Source organism: Sceloporus undulatus, chromosome 4 (assembly GCF_019175285.1).
Source record: "Sceloporus undulatus isolate JIND9_A2432 ecotype Alabama chromosome 4, SceUnd_v1.1, whole genome shotgun sequence".
Lineage (NCBI taxonomy): Eukaryota > Metazoa > Chordata > Lepidosauria > Squamata > Phrynosomatidae > Sceloporus > Sceloporus undulatus.
The window spans coordinates 101,392,744-101,419,030 of record NC_056525.1 but is presented as its reverse complement, the minus strand read 5'-3'; the positions used below and the strand labels follow the sequence as shown (position 1 = coordinate 101,419,030).

At 38.9% G+C, this 26,287-nt stretch overlaps 1 protein-coding gene across 4 annotated transcripts; it reads left to right on the top strand.

Moving 5' to 3' along the window:
• The first annotated feature begins 2,080 nt into the window (after window positions 1-2,080).
• On the top strand, window positions 2,081-26,287 carry LOC121929619 (SSX family member 2 interacting protein). Of its 4 annotated transcripts, none has more exons than XM_042465369.1 (14): window positions 2,081-2,104; window positions 8,558-8,689; window positions 9,263-9,429; window positions 9,611-9,811; window positions 13,669-13,779; window positions 14,509-14,644; window positions 16,564-16,639; window positions 16,730-16,907; window positions 19,235-19,385; window positions 21,128-21,264; window positions 21,763-21,936; window positions 22,384-22,480; window positions 23,432-23,552; window positions 25,399-26,287. In XM_042465369.1, exons 2-14 carry the CDS (start codon window positions 8,647-8,649, stop codon window positions 25,568-25,570), a joined length of 1,764 nt encoding a protein of 587 aa, XP_042321303.1. In that variant the 5' UTR covers window positions 2,081-2,104; window positions 8,558-8,646; the 3' UTR covers window positions 25,571-26,287. The 4 variants fall into 4 exon arrangements, with proteins under 4 accessions (XP_042321303.1, XP_042321302.1, XP_042321304.1 ...); XM_042465368.1 differs by lacking the exon at window positions 2,081-2,104 and adding an exon at window positions 2,226-2,261; XM_042465370.1 differs by lacking the exon at window positions 2,081-2,104 and adding an exon at window positions 2,226-2,336 and having other exon boundaries at window positions 21,766-21,936.

Here is a 26,287-nt window from a genome sequence, read left to right as displayed (position 1 = left end):
CTTTAAACTAAACAGACCCAGCTCCCTAATTTATTCCTCATAGGGTTTAGTTTCCTGACCTTTCACCATCTTGATAACTGGACAGTGGAATAGAGTGGTATTATGACATTCTCCAGTGTGGACACTATACTCCTGTTGATGCAGCCTGGAATTGCATTGTCTTTTTTGGCCACTGCATCACACTGTTGTTGACTGTGTACCTCATGGTCTACTAAGATATCTAGATCCTTTTCATATGTGCAGCTGTCAAACCAGGGGCCACCCATCCAATGTTTATGCATTTCATTTTTCCTGCATTTCCTGTAGGGCCTTACATTTGAAGTTCACTTTGTCCCACTGAACTCCACTTTCAGGTCAAGTGGCCATTATTCTATACTCAAATAGGACCCTCTCAATAGGTTGCTTTTTTAATGGCTGCCGAATGGGGTTGGGCAATTTTGCCAAACGTTCTCCAGAAGGAGAATTTTATTTTCTCTCTTCCCCCCCCTCTCTCATCTCCCCCACAAAGTGTCTCAGGGAAATTTTGGCATAATAGTTTTCTCCCCTCAAACCCTTCACCCTCCCTTGTTTCCCAAGAGCCTTTAATTATTTATCGGGAAGCTGCCGGCAAACACTGCATTCCTCATACACACTTTAATCCTCTTTTCTTAAGCTAAAACATGCCCCGGGTCCTTTCAGTGAGACTGTCCTCGTAAGATTTGTCGTCTGGGTGTTTCTGAGAAAACCTTGCAGTAACCTGTAAACCATATTCCAAAGGGATAGCTATGTTCAACATTGCACACACAGCTACAACTAAGGCTGGGAATCTGAGGAGCACAAAGTTGAGAGGGCAGTGGCCTAGAACCAGCTCCTGGACTGCCAGAACCACACCATCAGGGTTCACTAAAGAGGACGGTGATATCAACAGCATCCACTCCCTCTCACTTTAAAAGATATTTATAGTCAGAGTTGCTCATGTTATTATCTTGAGTTACAATTTCTTCCAATACAGAGGTCATCAGTTGCCCTGCCCAGTCCTTGCAGGGCCATGACGTCTTTGAATTAATCCACATACAGAACCATAGAGCTGGAAGAGAGACCCCAAAGGGCCCTCCAACCGCCAGCCATGCAGGAATCCATGACTTATGTAGACATACAATATATATAAAAGATCACTCATACATTACATAACAGCACTAACCCCACTTCATTCTAAAACCCCACTTATCTCTAATTTTATTATCCCTCAATGTGTGTGTGTATATATACACACACATACACACTCACACACACACAAAACAACAACAATATATATATATATATACACACACACAAATAGATATAAATATATAAACATATATATCAATACACATATCAACATGTATATAAACATGTAGATACATAAATAAATAAATATGTAAACACACACACATATAAGCATATATAAATATATATAAAAATATAAAATATTTATTTATATATAAAAACATATAAAAACATATATAAGTATATATATATATACAGATATAAAATATTTATGTATAAATATGTATAAACATATATATATAAACAAGTATATACATATATAATACTATATATATATGTAAACATATATCTATATATAAAACATATATAAATAACATATATAAACAAGTATATAAATATATATATATATGGATATATTTATTCTCATTTATATTTATATAATATATAATAAATATTTTGTCTCATACACACACATATATATATATATATATACATATATATGTGTGTGTGTGTATGAGACTAACAGTGTTTTAAAGGGCTATAGATGTTTCTGTGTGCATATATATATATATATATATGCTTATGTGTATATAGGTATATATTTAGTGTTTCAAAGGGCTGCAGGTGAACTCAACAGCCCTTTTCTGCCCAAAGGCAGACCTTTGATGAGCAGTAGTCGTCGTCATGCTCTCCCCCTACTTTTGAGTGTCACATGGTACGGTCCGCCCCCTCCCCGCCCTCCCTCCCTTGGTGCCTCCCTGCTGCCTGGGGAGGTGGGGAGTGATCAAAGAAGCTCAGAGCAGGGGGGAGGGGCTGCAACAGGTGAACTGGGGGCGTGGAATGAAAAACGGCAGCTGCGGTGCGTCTCCCAGGCCCCTTGTTGAATGGTTTCCTAGCAACCGCGGGCCAATAGGGAGGGGAGGGCGGGGCCGGCGGGGCGCGCGTGCGTGGGAGGAGCCCCCTTGGCTGGGTCCCTGGGTGGCTGCAGCGGCGGCGGCGCCCTTTTTGGGCAGCAGGTGGGCGCGCGCCAGGTGCACGCGGAAAGGGGCGGGGTCAACGGTTTTCCTGGAGCACCGGATCTGCAGCAGCAGGTTTGGACTGGCATTTGGCTCCAGGGAGGGTCACGCGTGGGAGGCTGCTGGGACCCCAGGAAGGGGAGGCTCAGGGGAGTGAGTCTTTCCTACACAGGCTGGACCTGTGGCTCTAGACAGTGTGCTCTCCCCAATCCTAAGCTTTTATTACCACAGGGGTTCTGGGTCTTCCAAGGCGAGCCTGTCATGGGGTTTCTGGGCAAGTTTTGTCCAGAATTGGTTGGCCATGGCCACCCTCTGAGGCTGAGAGAGTGTGACTTGCCTAAGGCCACCCAGTGGGTTTCCATGGCTCAGTCAGGATTCGAACCCTGGACTCCAGAGCCATAGTCCAAATACCACACTGGCTCTCGGGGTTAATACAGTATTATGCCTTGCTTTTAGTTGCTCTCCAGAGAACTTTGGCTTAGAATCATAAAATAATAGAAGCATTGGAAGAAAACACAAGGGCCATACAGTCCAACCCCATTCTGCCATGCAGGAACTCTCAATCCATGGTGACCCTACTGTGAATGAGAGACCTCTGGGATATGAACAGCCCTGCTCAGGTCTTGCCAACTCAGGCTTCCTTGATCTTGCTTCCCCAAATCTTAAGCTTGTCTAACTGTGTCTTGTGCTTAAATGCCACCAACTTGGGTTTATGAATGAGCAACCTCCAGGTCACTCTGCCCTGGCCAGGTCTTGCAAATTCAGGCTTCCTCGATCTTTTCTGGTTCCCCAAACCTTAATCTTCTATCATTATACCTTGTTAATTGCTGCCCAGTCAGCTTTGACATATGGCAACCCCACTATGAATGAGACACCTCTAAATCAGTCTCTTCTCAGTAACCTTGCAAAATCAGGGCAGCCATGGCTTCCTTGGTTCTCCCAATCTTAGCTTTAATTAATTGTTATCCAGTCAGTTTTGACATATGGCACCTCTGGTATGAATGAGGCACCTCCTAGTCACCCCATCCTGGACTACCCTGAACAGGTCTTGCAAACTCAGGCTCTCTCAGTCTTTCCCAAACCTTAGGCTTGTGTAACTATACTTTGTTCTTAAATGTCATCAATTCTGATTTATGACTGAGGGAACTCAGGGTCACTCTGCCACCAACAGACTTGCTCACGTCTTGCAAACTCAGACTTCCTTGATCTCCATAATTTTAAACTTGAAGAACTATGCCTTGTAAAGGTGACCCTACTATGAATGAGAGTCCTCCAAGTCAGTCTGATATCACTAGCCCTGCTCAGGTCTTGCCCTCAAACTCGGGGCAGCCATAGCTTCCTTGGTTCTCTAAATGGTTGAGTTTTTGTAACTATGCCTTGCTTTTAATTGCCATCAAATCCACCTCAGTTTAACTGACCCTACTATGAATGAGAGACCTCCAAGTCACCCCGTCATCAACACACCTTCTCAGGTCTTGCAAACCCAGGCTTCCTTGATCTTCCTCAGATCCCCAAATCGTAAGCTTGTTCTTGATTGCCTCAGAGTCGACTTAGACATACAGCGACCCTACTATGAATGAGAGACTTCCTAGTCGCCCTGTTCTCAACAGTTCTGTTCAGATCTTGCACACTCATGCCTCCTTGATCTCCCTTGGTTCCCCAGATCATAAGCTTGTATAACTGCCTTTTTCTTAATTGCTGTCAGGTCAACTTTGATTTATGAATGAGGGACCTCCATGTCATGCTGTCATCAACAGACCTGCTCAAGTCTTGCACACTCAGACTTTTTTGGTTCCCCAAGTCTTAAGCTTTTATTACTATGCCTTCTTGTTACTTGCTGTCCAGTCAGCTTTAACATATGACACCCTTACTATGAATGAGACACTTCCAAGTTAGCCTGTTTTCAACAGCTTGCTCACATCTTGCAAACTTGGGTTTTCTTGGTTCCCTAAATCTTAAGCTTTTATAACTATGCCTTGTTCTTAATTGCATTCAAGTCAACTATGGTTTTTGAATGAGGGACCTCCAAGTCACCCTGTCATCAACAGCTCAGGTCTTGCAAATTCAGGAACCATATCTTCCTTGATCTTTTGTGACACCCCATGTCTTAAGCTTGTATAACAATGCATGTGTTATATATTTGTGAGAATGCTTCCCAAAACAGAGGCTGTAAATGTTGGAGTGGGTTGCAGGCCTTCTGGGTGTGGGAAGGATTGCAGGCAATCAATCAGTTTGGAAGAGGGACCCCTGGGGAGAAGGGAAGGCCTTCTAAAAACAGAGCTGTCTGCAATGGTTAGAAACCTGCTGCTTGGTGGAGTGTGGAAAGGCACTGGGCCAGTAGCAATCTGTGCAGTGTTTGGAAATAAAATGCTTGCACATTTTGCTTTCTCTCTGTTGCATTTGTGTGTGTGTATGTATTTGTATATGTGAAACACTGAACCACATTTAACACCGCCTTCTGCAACAACAGTACCATTGTTTTCACCACATATGTTTTTAAATGTTCTGGACTGCTCACTTATCTGCTTGATCCTGCACAAGTATAACAGTTGTGCTTTGTGTATTTTTCTCTAGTTCATTCCCATTTAAATTGGTAACACATATGCTCTTTGGTACTTGCAAGAAGATGTGTTTTATTTGCCATAAGCTCTTAGGAGTGAAGGCCAAACAAAATGTGTTAGGTCAAAAACACACTGCAAATATAATCCAGTTTGAGACCACTTTAACTGTCCTGGCTCAGTGCTAGGGAATCCTGGGAACTATAGTTTTATGAGACATTTAGCCGTCTGTGTCAGAGAGCTCTGGCACCATGACAAACTACTACAATTCCCAGGATGCCCTAGCACTGACCCAGGTCAGTTAAAGCAGACTCACACTGGATTATTTCTGCAGTGTGGTTTGGACCTTAGTGTTGAAAACCTTTCCCCCCTGCAACCAGACCAGTAGGGCTACACCTCTGGAAACTGGTGTGGAGTATTTATGTATTTGGTTAACCATTTCTTCTGATTGACAGGGATACATGCTTGTTGGTCAGATAACATGGAGGTTATATCTTGTTTTCTGGCCCTTGTTCATGCACAGCACAATTCTTGCAGGTCCCAACATGCACGCTCACGGCCAGATTCATTGTAACCCTCAGAAAAAAGCATGCACTGGATTATCTAGTCTGTTTACAACTTTAAAACTGAGGCCTAGGGCTGTCCAGTCCCAACATGATGTGATCTGTTTTGCTCAGAAAGCTGCCTTTATGATGTGAGAGACTTAAAACCTCTTGACAGGTTTCTGTTCATCCAAATTTACAACACTGTTCAAGCTTTCTTGTTCACTAGTTTAGGGAGAGAAATCAGTTAGCAACATTTCATTGTTTTGGAAAGATACATGTAAATCAGACTGTTATGCAGTCTAAACCATTTTTTTAAAAAAAGTATCAGCTTTTAAAAAGGGTTTCCCAGATCTTTGTCAATGCTGCATGCTGACTCATGTCAGATTATAAGGATATTGCCTGTAAGGCATGCCAAATTGTTTGTGTGTTCTTGCCTTACGCCATCACCTCTTTAGTATTCATGCCTCCCAACTTCCCAAGGCATCCAGTTCCTACCTTAAGGAAGAGTATAAACAGGAGAAACAAATTTAGGATTTGTTAGTCTTTTTAAAGATTTTGCAGAGTTGTATAATTGACTTGTGCAGCCCTTTAAACCATCCTTTACGAAATGGGTTTTGTTTCATCCAGCTAACATAGCTGTCTGTGAAGGGGATTACTTACCAAATGAAAGGCTTAAGCTTTTATAAACACTCTCTACAATCTAATCTTAGAACATGATTCCCCAAGCTCTTCCTAGTTATAGTGTAGTTGTGCCTTTTGATGGGGTGTGTGTTAACATACGTAACTTCACAAGTGTTAAACTTGGAAATGGATGAAGGGCTGAGGGGAAAAAAAGTTTGGAATAAAGCTTCTAGGTGTTGTTCACATGGTTTGATACCATGCTGACTAAATTTTGCTAACTCTTTCAGAGAGGTATATCATGCCTCTGTGAAAACGGATTATTGGTGTGTGTAAGAACGTGGACGTGCCTTAATTTGGTGACACCGCATGTGATATATTGAAAGGCCAGATGGTATAATGGGATTGCACTGTCATGCTGTAGGAACCTATTTATCTCCTGTCACTTAATTCTTAACTAGTTTGTTGCTTGATTTAAAGTGGGGTCTAAAAAAACCTTTTGTCCAATTTAAATAAATTACAACATTGTATGGTGTATGAATGCCATCAAACAGTTCTGCATGGAAAGGCTGGTAGTTTTAAACTGTATCAAATTTTTAAGATCCTCATTTCTTTAAATGTAATGGAAATGAGATTTTCATCCCACTTAGTCTAAATCCAACCCAAAGCTGACCTGTGTTCACTCTGTGTAGAAGAGCATTAAGCAGTAATGCAGAAACAATAACATTCTGCATGTCATTTAAAATGGCAAGTAATTTGGGACAGTATAAAACAGAGGTGGCCTAGTAAAATAAGATGAATTTCGGCTAGCTTAGTTTAAATTCAGAAACTACAGTGGGGCCTTGGTATACACTGAGTTTTAGTTCCAGGATCCCCCATGGATATAAAAATCTGTGGATGCAGTGGTGTAGTAAAGTGGTGTCTCTTCTATAAAGTGGCAAAATCAAGGTTTGCTTTTTAGAATTTATATATATATTTGAATAATAGAGGTCTGACTGTATTTGGCTTAGGTTATGGAGACAAGGTTACAACTTGCAGTATTGTCACAAACCTTCATACTTACGATATAGCAAGCCACTGCTTGTTCCACAGAGCATGAGGGAGCAAGGGAGTAATGTACCACAACCAAACACCCTTCTCGGTTTCACAGTTTTTATCCACATTCAACAGCTGGTTCAGATGTTTTTGATTAGGGCCCAGTCTAAAGTGGAGACCATCCCAGGACTATCTTGGGTTATTTTTGAACCAATTTTTCTCCTCCTTAACCGCCCTGCCCTCACTTGCTCTCCTTCAATTTATTTAGACCCCATCTTTTCTCCAAGACTGGGGCTTAAGGCATCTTACAAGCTAAAATAAATACAAATGACACAGCTACAAACACACTAGAAACACAAATGAAATAGTATTCAACAATCCATAAAATTAAAACCATTTCAAATATGAAAGGCACAGAATACAAAAAGAATAACACACACACACAAAAGAGAATCCTTACATTCAGAAACCATCACTTTTCCTAATGCCTGCTGGAAAAGAAAGTTCTTCAGCCACTGACGAAAAGAATCAGCAGCCTACTTCCAGAATCTGGGAGCAGCCACAAAGAAGGCCCTTGCCCATGTTCTCACCAAATATACCTATGCAAGGGCTGGTGTTGAAATAAAAGCACACAGGCTTGCTTTGCTTCCTTGGCAGATTAAATGATATCTGTCCATCCATCTATCTATTTTTTTGGCTGTACATATACATGTGCATATCTGCAACTTCATGCCTGGTGGGTTGGTACTTCTCCCTTGATTGTTTATCACCCATGATCATATCTGGCCCCTTGATTTGTTAGTGCCATGCTCCCTTTGCCTTATTTAAAAAAGGCTGTTGCAGCCAGCATCCCTATCATTAGCATGTAGAAAGCAGAACGTGCCCTAGACCCCTTTAGGGGAATAATCAGTACTGCTCAGGAGCTGTCAGTAATGGAAATGCCACTGTAAAGGAAGCCTGAATTCCCACTATGTACAGAGATTAGTATGCTTCTCATAGCCTTTGCTTTAGTGCATCATTTTTCCCTAGTCCTCTTCTGCTGCTTCGTAATCATTTCCTGATCAATCTCCATAAATACCTTTGGTGGCTCAGCTGCAGCTGGACTTTATTTATGCTTCCAGATAGGCAGGAGATTCTTGATTTTATTCTTTGTTCAAGCTACACCCCTGTCCCTACTCACTCAGTTAAAGGCAACATTGGCTATTATTTCCCATTCTTAAGGGGAATGAAGTAATGTATATGTGCAACTCCTTAAATGCATGAAATATATGAGGTATGAGGTATATACTGGTGAGAAGCCAGCTGGTTTACCAAGCCCTGTTACTCTTCCTCACACTTCCCCCAAATTGCTTTAGAGAAGTGTTGGTGTCTTGATCTGTACTTTACTTAACCGTTTCAAGCCAAAATATCCTTCCATTTGATTCATTTATAAAACATTTGTCTGAGCTTCTGAATTTGAAAATCCAGAACATGGCTTTAACTGAGCAGAATGACTTGATTTAAATACACTAGTTAATCTAAAATGTTCTTGCTATTTTAGGAGATGCTTACGTAGGAGATTATCTTGCACTGGTCATAATGCTTCTGTGGCGAAGCCGTTGATCAGGTACTCTGGATGTGTTAGTTGCTATGGGAGATTGGAGCACTATCACAGTGCCAGCACTGTTACCAGGTAAACGATTCAAACCTGAAGTTGAAATTTGGGCATCTATAATGTAAGGGAGTTAATTATAATGATAAAATATCTCAGCACTGGCCAGACTAAAGGACTGGACATCTGTGCATAACACAGCTAACTTAGTCTTTAACATGAACATGGCTTATAATACATTTTTCTTAACAATCTAAATTTTACACCATTGTCACAAATCCTTCTGTGTATGTAGCCATGAGCTTTCATTTAATAGTTAGTGGTAAATGTATTGCCATGTCTTATACATTTAGAGTGTTGAGATTAGGATCAATGTTGCTTGTGAAATGAAAGTTGGGGCATCATACAGTGCAGCTATCTGGTATAAATTATCTTTAATATTAAATATATGTGAGGAGGCATGCACTTCATTATTTTATCAACTGTTCATAGCAATTTGGAATTGGAAATTTCTGAAAATCGTCTGTAGTATAGTCATTTTTCTAGATCTATGTAATTTTTGCACTTAGTTGTGACTGGTTAGCCTACAACCATCTTGACTTGCATACTGTTTGTCTTTACTGACTCTGTAATATCTTGTTTTTCTCCTTCCAGATAATAATACTACTTGGCATACCTCAACCAAAAATATGTCCCCCTCAAGCCTAAATGTGCAGCAAGTGTTATGCTCACCACTGCCTTTGTCCAAAAGTGTGCACAACTTTTTCAGTGCCTTCTGCACAGAAGAGAATGTTGAGCAGAGCCTCTCCTATCTTAACAGGGTAAACCAGCTTCTCATGGAAATATAAACGTGTTATTCTCTTACAAATGTACTGTTCTGAGAAAAATCCTTCCACCACTCATCCACCTTCATTACTTCAGTCTCATGAAGGGTAGTGAGTTTTGATAGCATTGTGAATCTGGGCAGATATTGAACTAAAAATCTTCTCTCTATTGATTTAGGAGCTGACCACACTCGGTTTCCCTTCGCTTTATGCTGACCCCAAAGGTAAAGGCTTATGTGTAGTATCAGTCCTAAACTGTATGAATGAACTCCTTCTGCTTCACCGCAAAACTCTGCGTGCTCAGGAAGAAACAGAAACTCAACACCTGAAATTGGTTAGTGATATGGACCATCAGCAGAACTGCTACGCTAAATTAAAGGTAAAATAACCTGTATTATGGCACTTCTATTTAACAAATATAACAGATCTTGCAAAGTTTTTCAAATGTTATGCCATTCTCAACTACTCCAAGATGCTTGCCCCCTAAAATAGGCTATGTTAACAGGCCATAAAAACCATACTCATGCAGGGAGTTGAGTTACATAAGAAATTGTAACTTTCCATCAGTTTCATGAGTTAGATAAGAAATTGAACTATACCATCTTTTCTCTGTGGGTCTATTTTCTGCCTTCATTTGTGTGGGTTTTTTTTTAATTAAATGAATAAGGATATATATTACTGTGGATGAATTATTAATTTTACTACCTTGCAAAATCTGAACTTCATATGCAGCAACTGTCTTTTTAATTTTTAACCAACTGAAGGTTGAAGCCATTTTACACCTACCTTTTGTAATAATTAATTCTTTCCTTTTTGCAGCTAGGATAATTAATCAAGATTTTGAGAAGGTTGTTTTAAGTTCTGGTGGGGTTTATCAAATTCAGAATGAATGCTATAGTTAAGTATAAAACTACATAATTATCCAAATATTGCCTTTACCACCCTTGCCCTTCTAGATATTTTGGTCTGCCGCTCTCATCAACTTGAGGTAACCAGGTCAATGGTAACAAATTATGGGAATTGAAGTCTAAAACACCCAGAAGGCATGAGATTGGGAAAGGTGGTGTCCTCACGGGGACAGGAGTATCAGTAGTAGGTGGACTAGTCACTGACCTCTTCCTGCCCGAAACTTTCATCTCCCCATCATAGTACTTTCACTTTCAAGTTTGCATGGTTCCTCTGGCACCGTTCTTTTGTAGACATGTAAATTGATTGCACAACCATACATTAAGACAAGAATACTATCAGTACAGTGCACCAGCATTCTGTAGGATGGCCATTGCTTCCACCAGCCATAGGAAAAGAGGGAGAGGGGTATCTTGAGGAGTGTGTGGACAGTGCTGCCATTATGGGTGCTGATTGTGTGGGCAGTTTGTCCTCCCTCCTTGCTAATCTGGAGCCTAATAGTAAACCAGCTTTCCTGTCAGTGCAGACATGGTCTTAACTGTAATAGAGAAAAACTTGTTCACAAATGTATGTTCATGCTTGAATTTCATTTATTTCCTGGTTCTTGTTTTCTAAAAACATACGGTATATATATATACACACACATATACACACACACACACACACATATACACACACACACACACACACACACACACACTAAAACAGTATGCAGGCAAGTTAACCAATAGCATACAGTTTATTCATAATGAGTATTGGACCAACACTAAGTTATTTTCATTTTAGTCCCTGCTAAAATTAGTGAGACCTGAGTTTGCTAACTGAACTTGATCCAAGTGGTCAAGTTAGCAAATATGTGGTAAAGGAACTACCATTTCCTAAGCCATTTTGTCTTCCACTGGCCAGGAGAGAAGGCAGTGGTAGGCAGCTAGTTTTTGTATTTCCTTATGGCTATATTCAAAGAGAGAATTGTAGTGTGGTGGGTGAGGAAAGGCCCTCCAGAGATAGGTTACCATTTCCAAACTTACAATTTCTGGCCCCTTTGACAGAACAGTCACAATGGTGGAAAATTCTGCCACCATCTAGGAACTCGCTCTACAGACAGGCCACCCTCCTTGAGCTCTTCCATGAACCATATAGTAACTACTACTATTACTTCTATCACCACTGCAATTGTTGATTTTATATTCTGCCATTCTGCCAAATCTGGGATTCAAGGCAACTTTAACTGAACTCTTTGTTTAGATGTAACCCAGTGAATGACTCTAAATTGTTAAGCTTTAGGAGGAAAGTGGAGCATTTTTTTAGTCTTGCATTCAGAGTAACTGTTCCACTGCCTCAAATAACCAAAAGGTCATGCTTTCTTGTGGTTTGATTATTTACATTGTTTGTATAGCAAACATTCAGTGAGCAGTGTCCTTTGGATGGGTGTTTTGGAGTAAACAGATACTTTGTTGGTTCAGATTTAAGTTCATAATTGTTTACATGAAAACTAATGGAAGGCCTGGCGGGACCACAGAAAAGCATGTTGTATGCAAATGAATGGTGTTCTGCATCTGTATCAGAAGGCAGCAGTTTATAGAGCCTCCTGGTGGTGAGAATTTGATAGTTCTGTGGGAACACAGGGCTCAGCTTTTTATCTGTAGATGACATGCAAATGGAAAGTAATGTAAAACTCACATGAAGGAATATGTAATCATTTGGCACTGTGAGCACTAGACTTGGGAGAAATACAGAGTTTGGAAATTGCCCAAATTAATTGGTTGACTTGCACCCCTTCAACAGGAATTAGTTTAGAAAGTATTTTTAATGATTTAGTGTTAACTAAAGAGTTGTAATGATTTAATAAGTAAATATTAACACAAAATGTTCCAAGCTCTACCTAAATACTTTGCTAAAGCAATTTCTGTGGGCAGTGGCACTCGGGAAACTCCAAATATGATTTTGATAATGTGGAAGTGACCAAACGTCTTGTGTTGGTTTTAAAAAACATAATTTTGTTTTATTATTGATAAATGGAGAGTTTCTCATGAACCAATACATCAGGCTCACTAGTCTAGAATAATTTCATTCTTGAGTAAACAAATATCTTTAGTCTTACAATTGACATACCAGTTAGCTTCCCCATGAGTCACAGTATAAGCAAATATTTTATTTTATACCAAATGAAAACAAATTGCATTTATATAAATTTGAAATTGCTTTTGAAATAACTACTCATGGGGCAAGGCTTCCCTGCTACTTCTATCCTTTTGGGCCTTCATAGCTCTGTACTTGGTTTTATTTGTAGCAGTCCAACTGTATATACACAAGAAAGATGTTCCCAAATACTACAGTGCTGTGACTCTGCTGCATGCAACACACTCTTGGCTGCATTAATGATGCATCATCCTTCTGCTTAGAGTGCTAACAGACATTTACGTCCTGAAATCAGAAGATTATTGTCTCTGAGTATATAACAAAATTGCACTACTGCAGTGCTATGAAGACTGTACATACTGTTTTCCTTAAAGGGATAGATGCATACAACCTGCCATTCAGGGGCTCTTCTAGGTTTAGTCTCTCCCCGTGCCAGGCCCACAGTTAGGAGGTAAATTCAATGGCTATTTTAAAACAGAGAAGGTGTAAATTTATTTCAGGTCATACTTTATTAATTTCAGTCCATGCAGAAAGCTTCCATGTAATATTCTAGTGACATAATATTTAGTTAGAAGCTAACCTCTTACTCAGTCACAAGTGTTACTATTCCTGTGCCTGAAAACTGCTGGTGTAGTTGTTTATAGACTAATGGAATCATAGAGTTGGAAGAAACCTCAAGAGCCATCCAGTACAGCACCCTGCCATGCAGGAATACACAGTCAAAGCATTCCTGACAGATGGCCATCCAGCCTCTGTTTAAAAACCTGCACCACATTCCAAGGGAGTGTGTTCCATTGTCGAACAGGTTGTACTGTTAGGAAGTTCTTCCTAATATTGAAGTGGTATCTCTTTTCCTGTAGTTTGAATCCATTGCTCCAAGTTCTCTTCTCTGGAGCTGCAGAAAACAAACTTGCTGCATCTTCAGTATGACATCCCTTCAAATATTGAAACAGGATCATCATATCACTTCTTAACCTTCTCTTCTCCAGACTAAACATACCCAGCTCCCTAAGTTGCTTCACTTAGGGCATGGTTTCCAAACTCTTCACCATTTTCAATATTCTTTTGAACTGTGATGCCCAGAACTAGGCATGGCCCAATTGCCCTTAGTCAGTGATCGAGAATATATGTTGGACTTTTCTGGTAAATATTAAAAGTGAATTTAGGTGCTATATTTTGCCTTTTTAACAGGAGCAGATGGAAACATCTAGAAGAGAAATTGTTGGACTACAGGAAAGGGATAGGCAATTGCAGTGCAAAAATAGGAATCTACACCAGTTACTCAAAAATGAAAAAGATGAGGTTAGTCTGCCTGTTTCAACTGTATTGATACATTTTGATAGACTGGGTTGATTTCATAAGTAAGTACTTCTATTTTAATTTTATATGAATATCATTAAGTTAGGGGTTGTAGAAACCTGTGCTTGTAGCAGTCCTGTGTGATTATACAACAGCTAGTTCATGTGGCATTCACAATACTGGCATTGCAGATACCTTCCTTTTTTGCAACCTCTGATGCAAAGCTTTATTTCTTTTTAAAATGAAATTGATCTGACTGGAGAAGTAATTATCTGGGAGAACTGTTCATAGAAATGATAATTACAGTGGTACCCCGGGATACGAATGCGCCGCCTTACGAAATTTCCGGGTTACGAAAAAAATCCATAGAAAAAAACTGTTCCGGGTTACGAAGGTTATTTCGGGTTACGAAAAAAATTTTGGTGCTTTTCGGCGCTTTTTCGCACGAAATCGCGGCTTTTCCCCATTAGCGCCTATGGCTTTTTCGGCTTACGAAGGATTTCGGGTTACGAACGCGGCGGCGGAACGAATTATTTTCGTAACCCGGGGTACCACTGTAATTATGCCTTCTGAAAATTACGATTGTTCTAGCTTTTCATCGTGTGCAGACTTCTGCATAAGCTAATAATTTGGATTCCTTGAGGCATAAATACAAGAGTTTCTTATATCAGCAATTTCCCTATCATATAGGAATGTTAATACCAAAATAACTTTGAAATGTATGTATTGTAGGTTCAGAAATTACAGAATATTGTTGCAAGTCGAGCGACCCAGTACAATCATGATATGAAGAGGAAAGAAAGAGAATACAACAAGCTGAAAGAGCGCTTTCATCAACTCCTTATGAATAAAAAGGATAAGAAAATAGGTAGAACTTGTGATTTGTTGATAGGTGGCAATGGGGATGTGACTACTTGATTTTTTTTTTTAGTTTTAAATTAGGTGTCTGTCTCTTCACCATTCTTACATTGTGCATTGTTGTGCACATATGTGGCAGAATGCAGAGAGAAACAAAAGTATACTGAAGGATAAGGTATGGCGAAGTAGAAGTCCTGCTTTCAGGGCTTTATACCAAGGGAATGGGTTTTTGACAAAGAGGGGTCCTGCTGCAGAATGCTGTAGACTATCCTCTGTCCCTACAGGATGACTCCTGTTCCAGGGCTCCAGCAAACTCAGAATAGAGTAGGAGCCTTATTGTGTTGCTCAGTGTTTTCTGGTTGTGGAGAGAGAAAAGACTTATATGCCACCTGTTTCTCACTTCCTGAAATACAGTATTCCCCTCGATACAGTGTTAAAGTTTAGAATTGGCTGTCAATCCTGATTGTGAGTGGAGTAGGGGAGCATTTCAGGAGTGTGTTCCTTTCCATCTCATGTGATGTGGGAAAGAAATTGTGTTTGCTTGATGTCTCTGCATCATCCCTCCTAATATACTACAAGGCTTATATAGTGTAAGCTCTATGTAGAGAGTTCTTGTAGCACCTTTGAAACTACTTAAAGAAGTTGACAGCATGAGCTTTTGTAGGCCTAAGTCTACTTCCTTAGATGCATTTGTCACAAAATTTGTCTGAGCTAGTAGACTTAAGTCTATGAAAGTTCATGCTGTCAACTTCTTTCTTTCCGTTAGACTCAAAGTTGCTACAAGATCTCTTTATGTACTGATTCTACAGACTAACACAGCTATATCTTTGAATTCTGTCACTATAGTGTAAGCTGTTAGGTGTTTCAGTTGGTTTATTCCCTCCTCTCTTTACCATTTTCATAACCTAAATATTGCACGGCTCAATTGCCCTTAGTCAGCATTATTGAATGTTATGGTCACTGAGTACAGGTCTTCCTTATACCATTCATGTAGTCTTAATTATTTTCTTTGAAAATTGCCACTAACTGTAAGCACTGCTTTCATATGGAGGTCCGATTTTGATTCTGAACTAATGATTAAATTTGACATTAGGGAAATTATGGCAACACATCTTGGTGCCTGTTTCTCATAATGTCTTGTGCAAACATTATTATAGATGCTGCAGGAAGAGGAGTACCTTCTTAAAAACAGACAGCAGAATCCAGAGTTAGGTGTACACAACTTGGGTGGTGAAGTTGGACTTTCACATCATGTCCTCCCAACAGCAGCTCCTTCGTCCCTCCTAAAAATGCTATACAAAGAGGACTGGGGAACTTCTGGAATGGGATGGGCTCTGGTAGAGAAGGGCAAGGTTTCCCCCAAATGACCAGAGGGAACTTAAGTGAATCAAACCCTTCTGTCTGTGGAAGGCAAGTCCTGGATCCAGCTAAGAGAGTCTTAATATTTCCCAGAAAATTATTGTTATGGTTGTATGCCTTCAAGCAGTTCTGATTTATGGTGATACTGAGGCAAAGCTGTTACAGGGTTTTCTTTGCATGATTTGTTCAGAGGTTTTTTGTTTGTGTGTTTGTTGTTGTTTTTTGCCTTTTTCTGAGACTGGGAGAATATGACTTGTCCAGGGTCACCCTGGTTAAACGCTGATCTCCAGAGTTGTAACCCAGTGCTCAAACCACTACATCTAAGTCCTAATAGGGGAGATGCTTGAGAAAGAGAGTAGATGATATCAGCTATTTTATACTGAAAGAAAGACAGCAAATGCAGACCTACCAATGTCTCTTAGCCTGCTGTTGAAAGTGGACTGAATAATGACATTCACTAAGGCATCACTATCCAAATAAAACTCGGGGTCAGTTTTTTACCTTTGTTTCGTGTATGAGATATTTTTTTAAAAAAATCACTTCTTTTTATAATTTCTCTCTTTGTTGTAGCCATGGAGGTTCTCAACTATGTAGGGAGAGTTGATGGCAAGAGAGGTGCATGGAGAACAGGGAAGACAGAAGCCCGGTAAATTAGTCCTTACAAAACTTACTTATTCTTCTTTTGCTTACTATAGCACCTTTCGTGTTTGGTTTTTTAAAAATTCTTTCCTTTCAGAAATGAAGAAGAAATGTACAAAGCTCTTCTAAATGATTATGAACAGCGCCAGAAACAGCTTCTGGTTGAAAATGCTGAACTCAAAAAGCTACTTCAACAAATGAAGAAAGAAATAATTTCTCTCTTACCACCTCAGAAGCAGAAACTTAAAGAGAAGAGTGAAGATGACAGTGGAACTGTAAGTGTATGCATGTATCTCTCATATGTTAAAAACATCTTTAGAACAGGATTGTATCAGCAAGTCGCATTACAATTCCTTAATGACTCTATTAATGCTTTCTCTGCAATTTATCTTGGATTTAATTAATTAATTAAAATATTTATAAGTTACCATTTTGGACCAAGTTACAGGTTAAGTACAATACACTTAATATGTTTATTATATCTTAAGTGTAATAATGTAATAAAACTTTAACATTAAAAATACAAAAAAAATAAAAAATAAAAACCCCAACCCAAAAACACAACCCACCTCACTTTAGGTTACAGTTCAGCTGGTATATTCTTTTTTCAGAAATATCAGCATGACCAATAAAACAGATGAAGGACCTTATTTTCCATATGATAGCAAGATAGTGAAAGCAGATTTCTGTGTACCTTCTAGAACAGCATGATTTATAGGGCCACATTGGTATCAACTGTCTAAGTAAGATTTTTATATTTTCCTTTATTATATATGTGATATATATCCTCTTGAGTATATAATATACCCAAGTTGCAGACTAGAACCCACAGTTGTGATCATTCTTAAAAACAGATGGCAGGATCCAGATTTAAGATTATATACAGTAACTTGGTTACCACAGCAGCCCCTCCAGATCCCCTGAAAATAGTATACAGAGAACTGCGAGTTTCCTGAATGGTGTGGGTTGTGGTATATAGGCTATACCCTATAGTTGTAATAATTCTTGGTCAACAGTGACTTTCTTGTGCAAGACTAACAAATCCACTCCAGATAAAGGCACATGTATTTGATACCTCTTGTTTCATCTCTACACTATGTTGTGGTATTTGCCAATTACTTTCATCATCTCCGTACATAATAATGATTTTGCTGTCTTCAGCTTTATTTAGTTTTCATTAAATTTAATTATATCATATTAGATTATTGCAATGTATCGTTGTTTTTTTAGTACAGCTTTATTTTGCCATGAAAACCCCTCTTAATAGCAATTAAGGGAATAAAGAATAGAAAGGTGTTTTTGCTGTTGTTATTGTTAATTGCCCCCAAATCACAAAATACAAGAGCAATTAGAAAATTAGGGGTGAGAAGGCAACTCCACTCAAATCTATATTATGGCCTGTTCTTATCTGGCAGATTTGTATATAATCAATGGGTTAAATCCAGTTGTTTGTCCCAACTTGATTTCACTTTGAAGGAAAAGGACTTGTTAAATTGACACTTAAGTAATTTATAATCCATTGATTTAGTTGACCTGTGTCAACTGGAGTTAAACAGATTTAGCCCTAGGTGTTGTTTACTTGACATTCAAATTTCCCATGCAGACTTTTACTTGCATTTCAGCTCTTCAGTGTACTTGACATCAGTTTATAGCATCAGTTTTAAAATGTAAAAAAAGAAAAGAAAATAGAAGATAGCCACATTAGTTTTCAGTGTATTGATTTGGGGGGGAAAGAACTTTAAAATATTGAACTGCATAAATCAAATTAAGTTGATTGGCTGCAGAAAGATATCTTTAATTTCTAGAGAAGTGTGCACTTGGCCCATGTAGGTATAAAAGGATAGGTACAGTAAGTGAATAACCGAACCCTGCAAGGAAGCTTTAATTTTCCATTTTCTAACAGTAAATTAAGGAAGATTTCAGCCAGAATTAATTTTGTGCACATTTTATTGGAGGATTTATAAGTTTTCAGGTCAAGTAAATTGTTGAAAGGGATGACAATATCTATATAAATAAAAATGTAAATGTTTGTTTGTTCAAAATCTTAAATCTCCAAAAGTTCTTCACCAATTTTGACACAACATTCCATTTGAATAAATGCATTTTTTAAAATGTATCTACTATTATATAGATGTCACACCTGTGACAGGTAAAAATATTTTTTTAAAAAAACATAACAGCAACACACACTATACTAAATATTCGATTGGTGTTTGCAATCACCATCAACAAAGCTCATGGCCAATCTTTAGAATCGTGTGCTTTAGATCTAAACACAGATTGCTTCTGACATGGACAATCTCTACATCTACACAGACAATGGAACAACAATTTTTAAAAAATATTTCAGAAATATGCGCTTTCTCTTTTCTTTCTTTGCCATTTAACCAGACTGAGCCCCAGCAAGGCATGGCCGGGTACAGCTAGTTAACAATACAAATCTTTAAGAATTTACATTAAAATGTGAAATGAATCATCAATCTACTCTTAACTTTAGGGAAAACCTATATGAACCAAATTAAGGAACAGTTTGTGTTCGCAGTTTTGAAATGTTACTATGATATTTCAGAGCTATTTAAAGTAGTAGGTTTTTCATCCACAGGTTCTGTCAGACACGGAGGAAGACCCTGGAGAAGCAAATAAAGAGAATGTGTGGGAACTTTCTTGTGAAACGGTGCGTGAACAGCTAGTTAACAGCATTCGTAAACAGTGGAGAATGCTGAAAAATCATGTTGAAAACTTGGATAGCCAAGGTAAAAGCATGTGACATTTATATTTCCATAATTCTTGTCTGAGTGTGACTATTGTTTGAGAAACGATTTAGTAAAGTTTTCTGATTCTGCAAATATTAGGTAATAGATTGGATTTCTAATTATATGTAAAGTAGATCCATAGCCATGGGATTTAATTAGTAATGGTTAATCAATGATTCCAGTAGATCTGCTCTTGGTTCCATCATTATTTCTGGATCCAACCCATGAAAAATACAGGATTTTGATCACTAGAGTGGAAGAGATGAAAGGAAACTTGCAATTACTTATTATTCTTACAATACAGAAAACAGCCACTGCATTATACTGCTAAGGAAGTGTAAACAGGGAAATGTTAAAAAAGTCATTGTCTATTAAACATTGTAATACAACAAAATCTACCCCTCCCCAGTTTCTCCAATAAATTTGTTTTTAACTTGAAAAAATGCTTCGCTTCCCCATTTCCAACTGCAATTACTGGAATATTGTAAACACTTTTATCCAAATTTCTTCAACTGTAAAAGTTTTAGGAATTACACTCCTCTTATTTGCCCTCTGATCAACCCATTCAAATGGTTGGTATAAACTAAGTGGAACATTACTGCTGAGCATGAGTTAAAAAGGGAGAGAAGATAGACAAGAGTTTATCACACGGGGGGAAATTGAGGGTTTAAACTGTTATTATCCTGTGAAAGTTGTGCGATCACGGGAAGATTTTCACACACATCGCAATTAAAGAGGATTTATCCCGGCAATAATCAGATAATAACCAGCAATAAATCATTCATGGGATTTTTGACAGGTCATGTGAAAATCTTCAGTGCAGTCATGTGATTTCCCCATATTTTCCCCATGTGATAAAGTCCATAGTCAAGCATTAGGATTATTAAGTGTAGTGATTTAGAGAGTTAATCAGTGGTTCTGTGCGATACTGTTCTTACATTTCTTTAATCTTTATGGATGGGTCTGTGTGTTAACTGATGTTTTGCTTCATGTTTATGAGGATGGAATTGTGTGTATACACACACATATGTACACACAAACACACATACGTGTGTGTGTGTATACGTATACAGTATCTCTCTATCAGAAGGCCCCTATTGTCCACTGTACATTTTTTCTTTCATTCCTCTCTGCATCAAATAGACAACAATATTCTGACTACATTCAAGTCAGTTGGATGTTTTCTATTGGATTTTAGATGTAATTATATTGAAACTACTCTGGTTGCTTATCTGATGGGGATTAAGTGAACACATGTGGCCCCAGGCAATACAGATAATTAAAAGACAGGTTAGTAGCCTTTACTGTCAATTTATTTAAAAATAAATCTCCAAGTATATTCAACCCTCTCTGAGGAAATTTGCCAAGAAAACCCTGTGATAGGTTTGCTTTAGGGTTGCCATAAGTTAGAAACAACTTGAAGGCACACAACAACAATAAATATTTTATAGTGTACAAATATCTGGCAGACATAGTATAGTCTAGAACACCTCAAGAATGTTTTGCTCTGAATATAATGGATAGAATTATATTGGGGTTATTTTTTTTAAAAAAGTACTTCATGATAGCAAATAAACAGGGTTTATGAGTCAAGAACTACGTATAGTTATCTCAAAGAGAGTGACTAATCAAAGGGAATGTATAGTACCAGGAGTACTGTACAGTCTCAGCAATAAGGATTTGATTACTAAATGAGCTAAAATTAAATAAAAATGAACAAAATAACCTTTTTAAATTTGTAGTGTCACATGTACATTCTGGACCACTACATGACAAAGATAAAATCTCAAGAGAGGATCATGAACTGGAAGTTGAAAGATTGCAATCAGAAATTCACCAGTGCAAGGAGATGATAAAAACTCAACAGCAGCTCTTACAGGTATTTAGCCCTCAGTACTATGATTTTAAAAATACCCTTTTCTTCAATGGGTTATGGGTATTTTTTTTTTTACCTAGTGAGGATTTCAGTGTTGTATTTCTCAATTTCATTGAGAAATTCAGTACCAACCCACACGGAAGAAATGTAGTTTGCCTCCCAGTGAGACCAAACTATTGATAATTACAGCATGTCACTTCTCCTTAGATGCATTATTATTATTATTATTATTATTATTATTATGCCTGGGCTAGATAGAATAGTGTTCGAGTACAGATGAGGTGGGCTGAAATGACATCTTTCTTATTTGTTAGTATATTTCAGGATTCCTTCTTCCAACCATTCTTCTGTTTGCTGGCCTTTTGTTAATATCTCATGCTCAAAGTTTTGTATTTTCTTATTGGATTGACTTATGGCAACTAAAACCTATTTTATTGTGGCCAGAAAGCAGCTTCCAAATAATCATTTCTGATTTTTCTGTACTTCAAATCTTATCTGCAGCAGCAGCTAACTTCTCCATGTGACGATGATACCAATATGTTGCTACAGGACTGTTACTTGTTGGAAGAAAAAGAGAGACTGAAGGAGGAATGGAAATTGTTCAGAGAACAAAAGAAGAACTTTGAGAGAGAGCGCAAAAGTTTCACAGATGCTGCTATTAGATTAGGACTTGAGGTATTTAGATGGTTTTGTGCTTTTTAATGCTGAAGGATGATAGTTTTTGTACTTTTCAGGCAACCAGACTTAACCAGTAGGTTTAACTATGTTCACTGTATTCTACACAGCGAGTACTGGAATATTGAAAAGGATGTTTATCTGTAAATGCACATTTGATATGTGCCAGGAAGTTGTAGCTGGTTGCATATCCTCATCATGCATCTGCCTTATTTTTACAGATGTGCACCTCCCATTCACACTAGAAACATGTCTGTTGTGTGAAGTGTGAAACACCCCTTCATTTGCAGCTGGATAATTTGAGTACAGTTTGTAATCAACTTCACCAATACTCTACATTTTTATGATAGCTTTCCATTTTCTTAAATGTGTATATGTAGTAATTATGTCAAACAACATAACCTGTGCTAATCTATCGTGATAATCTTGCATTTTCTCTTGGTGTAGAGGAAGGCATTTGAGGAAGACCGTGGAGTTTGGCTGAAGCAACAGTTCTTAAGTATGACTTCTGATCATGTGAAACCTCAGTGTGCCTTCTTGGGAAGTAAGAATTCACCATAACATGCATTACATTCATTCCCTTTCATGCCAGAAATGCATATATGTACATTCTCATAAATAGAGGGCATAATCCAGGGACAGGGACAGTACACTATAGCTGGTTGTCATTTCCCAATGTTAAAGAAGGTATGAAGACCCCCCATATGTTTTTGATCAATTCGTAGAAGCATTCATCAATATAGTCAGTAGGATATGATTATAGGAGTTGTTGTCCAAAACATCTGAAGGACCACAGTTTCCCGCATCCCTGCTTTTGAATAACCAGCCACCATATTGCTTAAATTATTTTTTCTTCCACCATCCCTGAGGCAGGTATATACCTTGAATTTCTAAATTATGCTGCTATCCCATGATTGCATCTTCCCATAAAGTTAATTCGTTTGCAGTGTAGTGGAGTGATTAGACTTACTAAATTCTGAATCTGGCAAATGTGACAAAGCCAGTTGTAAGTGCCCTAATAACTATCCTGGGTAGTGTATCAGCTGGCTTTTAAGTCTGGTGGATATTATTGAATATAAGGTCTCCTACAATAGATGTTCAGAAGACTTGGGTGCTTAGTTTGATTGCTTAAGGCAGCCTAGGTTTGATTGCCTATGGCAAATACAAATCACTATCAAAGTGCTGAGGAAACACTGGGTAGTGCTTTTCCATTTTTCTGAGCTAGAAATTTAGTATGATTCTTTGGTGTTTTCTTCCCTGTGTTTTTCTCAACCTTTTTATACATACCACTGAGATTGGCAATGGGCTTGCATTCTCCTACCCCTATAGTTTTTGTTGCTTGTAGTTTTATGTTTCAGTTGCTTTCTTTCTCTGTCATTAGTGCAACATTGGAAATTTAGTGTATTGCTAACTGCAAGCTCCTTTCCTAATTTTCTTCCTACCTTTTCCGTCATTTGGAATTATCATTTCCTAAGAAACAATATTTGATTCACAGGTTCAGAATTGGATACTACATTAGCAAATTTCAGGTCTTGCCAAAAGAGACTGAACCACTTCTCCAGTGTCCCTAAATTCTCAGATGTTTGTGAGGCAACTCAGCATGTTCGTGAGAACAGGTACTTCTGAATGATAAAAATTTAATATGCTTCAGAAAATTCAGAACTAGCTCAGGTGTGGACAAACTTGATGAGTTCACCAAAAAAATTGTTCCTCTGTCCCCTTCCCCCATGAACCCACCAAAGGCTTCATTGAATCACTCTGGCGCCACTCATTTGGCAATATGGCAAATGCCCTACATTAAGAACAAGGTGCATAGAAAGTTAAGCCTTGTTTTCAAGTACAGTTATATTTCAGTAGGTCAGTTGTGTTTGGAAATAAGTTGTATGCTCTCGGTGCACCTTGTTTTTAATGGGAAATGTATCATATTTTGCTGTGGTATAGCACCAAAGTCTGACAGCTCAACAGTGATTTTGGCAAGGCAGGATGATGGTGGTGGTGGCAGCAGCTGAGGAGGCATGCAGCCCTTAGGGTGCCTGTTACTCCTGAACCAGATGACAAACTTAGGCGCATTACAGACCGCCCCTTTGGGGCGGCCTGTAGTCACACCTTTCCCTGCCGGATCGGGGCCTCAGTGGCCAGAGTGGCAGCCGCTGAGGCCCCAATCTGGGCTGCAGGGAAGCGGCAAAAGGCCCCTTCCTGCAGCCTGGAAAGGGGTGTCCTGGGGCTTCAAGCCCCAAGGACACCCTGCGGCGGCGGGGAGAAGGAGAAAGGGGCCGTTTGGCCCCTTTCTCCTTTGGTCCGCTGGGCGCAGCCATCTGAAGGCTGCGCCCAGCGGACCAAACCAGGAAGGAGCTCCGAAACGGAGCTCCTTCCGAGGTCATGGAAAGGGCGCCCTAGGCGCTTTGCCACGACCCCAATATGTCACAACCGCGCCGCCTTGTTTGGAGGCGGTGCGGTCGTGACGTATCGATGGTGGCGGCCGTGCGGAATGGCCGCTGCCATTTTGTGCGCGCACAGCGCGCACTAGGGTTAGGGCGGTGCAGAAGCACCACCCCGCCTTAACCCTAGTATGCGCTCCACATGTACTTTTTAGCCCGTGTGTAACGGGCCTTAGTTAAATTGTTTTTCTTTGTAAGATTTATGTCTTAGAATGGTGATTCTCAAAGTTTTTAATCTTGTGACCCCCTTCACATTTACATGTGGATGCCACACCCCACCCCACTCGACATAGTGTATGCATACAGATATTTTATATGTTTAATGTGCATATCTTCATTCACTCATTCATGTATGTTCATACATACTTAAAAGGTTTGGAAGGAGGGATCAGGGCCTCCATGTCTCATGCCTTCCTTGAACACCTCGCCACCCCACTCAGCTTCACACCCCATAGTTTGAGAACCACTGTCGTAGAGTAAATGTCTTCAATAGCTCAGACTCCCAGATCCCATGCATACTCTAGTCCAGTGCTTCTCAAATTATTTGATGAGGGGAGGGAACCAGTATTTTCCTCGCTTCACCAAGGATTGATACCATAGGCTACAGTTGTTTCTTTCTTTCCTGGAAACCTGGCATATACTGGTATCAGTCCATGGACAGCTTTAGTTCATCCAGTTGACATGGACCAGGGTGGCTTATGCAATGTTGCAGTGCACTTGCATTTCTCCAAGACCATAATTACACTTCCGTCTGCAGAGCTGTGGCTGAAACTGTTTTGAGTTAGGGTTACTTTACAGAACTTGTTATTCACCAAGGCAGATGGAGACTGCTCACGTTATATTTTTGCTTGCCATGGACAGCTCTTTGTTTTTATGTTGCTAAACAGATCAGAAAAAAACTTTGCTCTCTTTCAAGGTGGGGTGTCCTCCATTGTGCAGGGTAGTACTTTCTATCTATACTATAATGTTTTTTTATTTGTACAGATAGGCATGCTGATGTTTTTAAAAAATTGTTATTCCCTAGTTCAAGTGCTCTTCTAGAAAAAACAGCTGAAGACCGAAAACCAAGCAGAAAGGAGCAGCTGAGAAAAATACAGACTAGTGATGCCAGCCCTGTTTTGCAAAGAAATGCAGACAATTTGCACATGCTGCTACCAGAAAACTTGAACACAGAGCGGACAGATAATTCGCCTTAGAATCTTAACCTCTTTCTGTTAAGCAGTACTGACATGTCTATAAAATTTTCTGACTTAGCGAAACAGGGTGTTATGAGTGGAATAAATCAGTGCTGGTGTTAGCAGTTGTACTGTATGTGTGGCTTTTAAAGATCTACCCATCCCTTTCCTATATGTACTCCTATAGTCAAAGCTGTAAAAAGATCATTCAGATACATGTATATTCTTAAAACAAAAGACGTAGTTCTTTAACTGAAAGAATGAATGTATGAGTCTTCAGACAATGAAATGCTTCAGCATTTGTATTTTATACTTCAGGCAAAAGTAGCACTTTTAGCACTAGTTCAAGATGAAATGTTCAATTGTGTCTCAAGTGTTAACTGATATGGAAACATTTTCTCTTTAACTTGAATGTACAGTATACCGTAGATGATTGCCATTTCTATATTTATTGTGTGATTTCAGATTACCTCTTCTCATATCTCTTAAAGAAGCAAGGCCTTAGCTTTCAGACAGACAAATTTTAAAGGGTTATGTGACAATGCCATGTACAGATCCAAAAAAAGGAAAAAAAATCATAGTATATTACATGCCAATCATAGCTGAGTTTTTTAAATTGCAATACTGTGTTTACAGATGAGAGTTATTAATTTTTGTTTAAAATATCATTTCAGTCAAAAAACAGTCACTTTAAAATGCAGCAACAAAATAAATATAAGTATATTTGCGAAACATGAA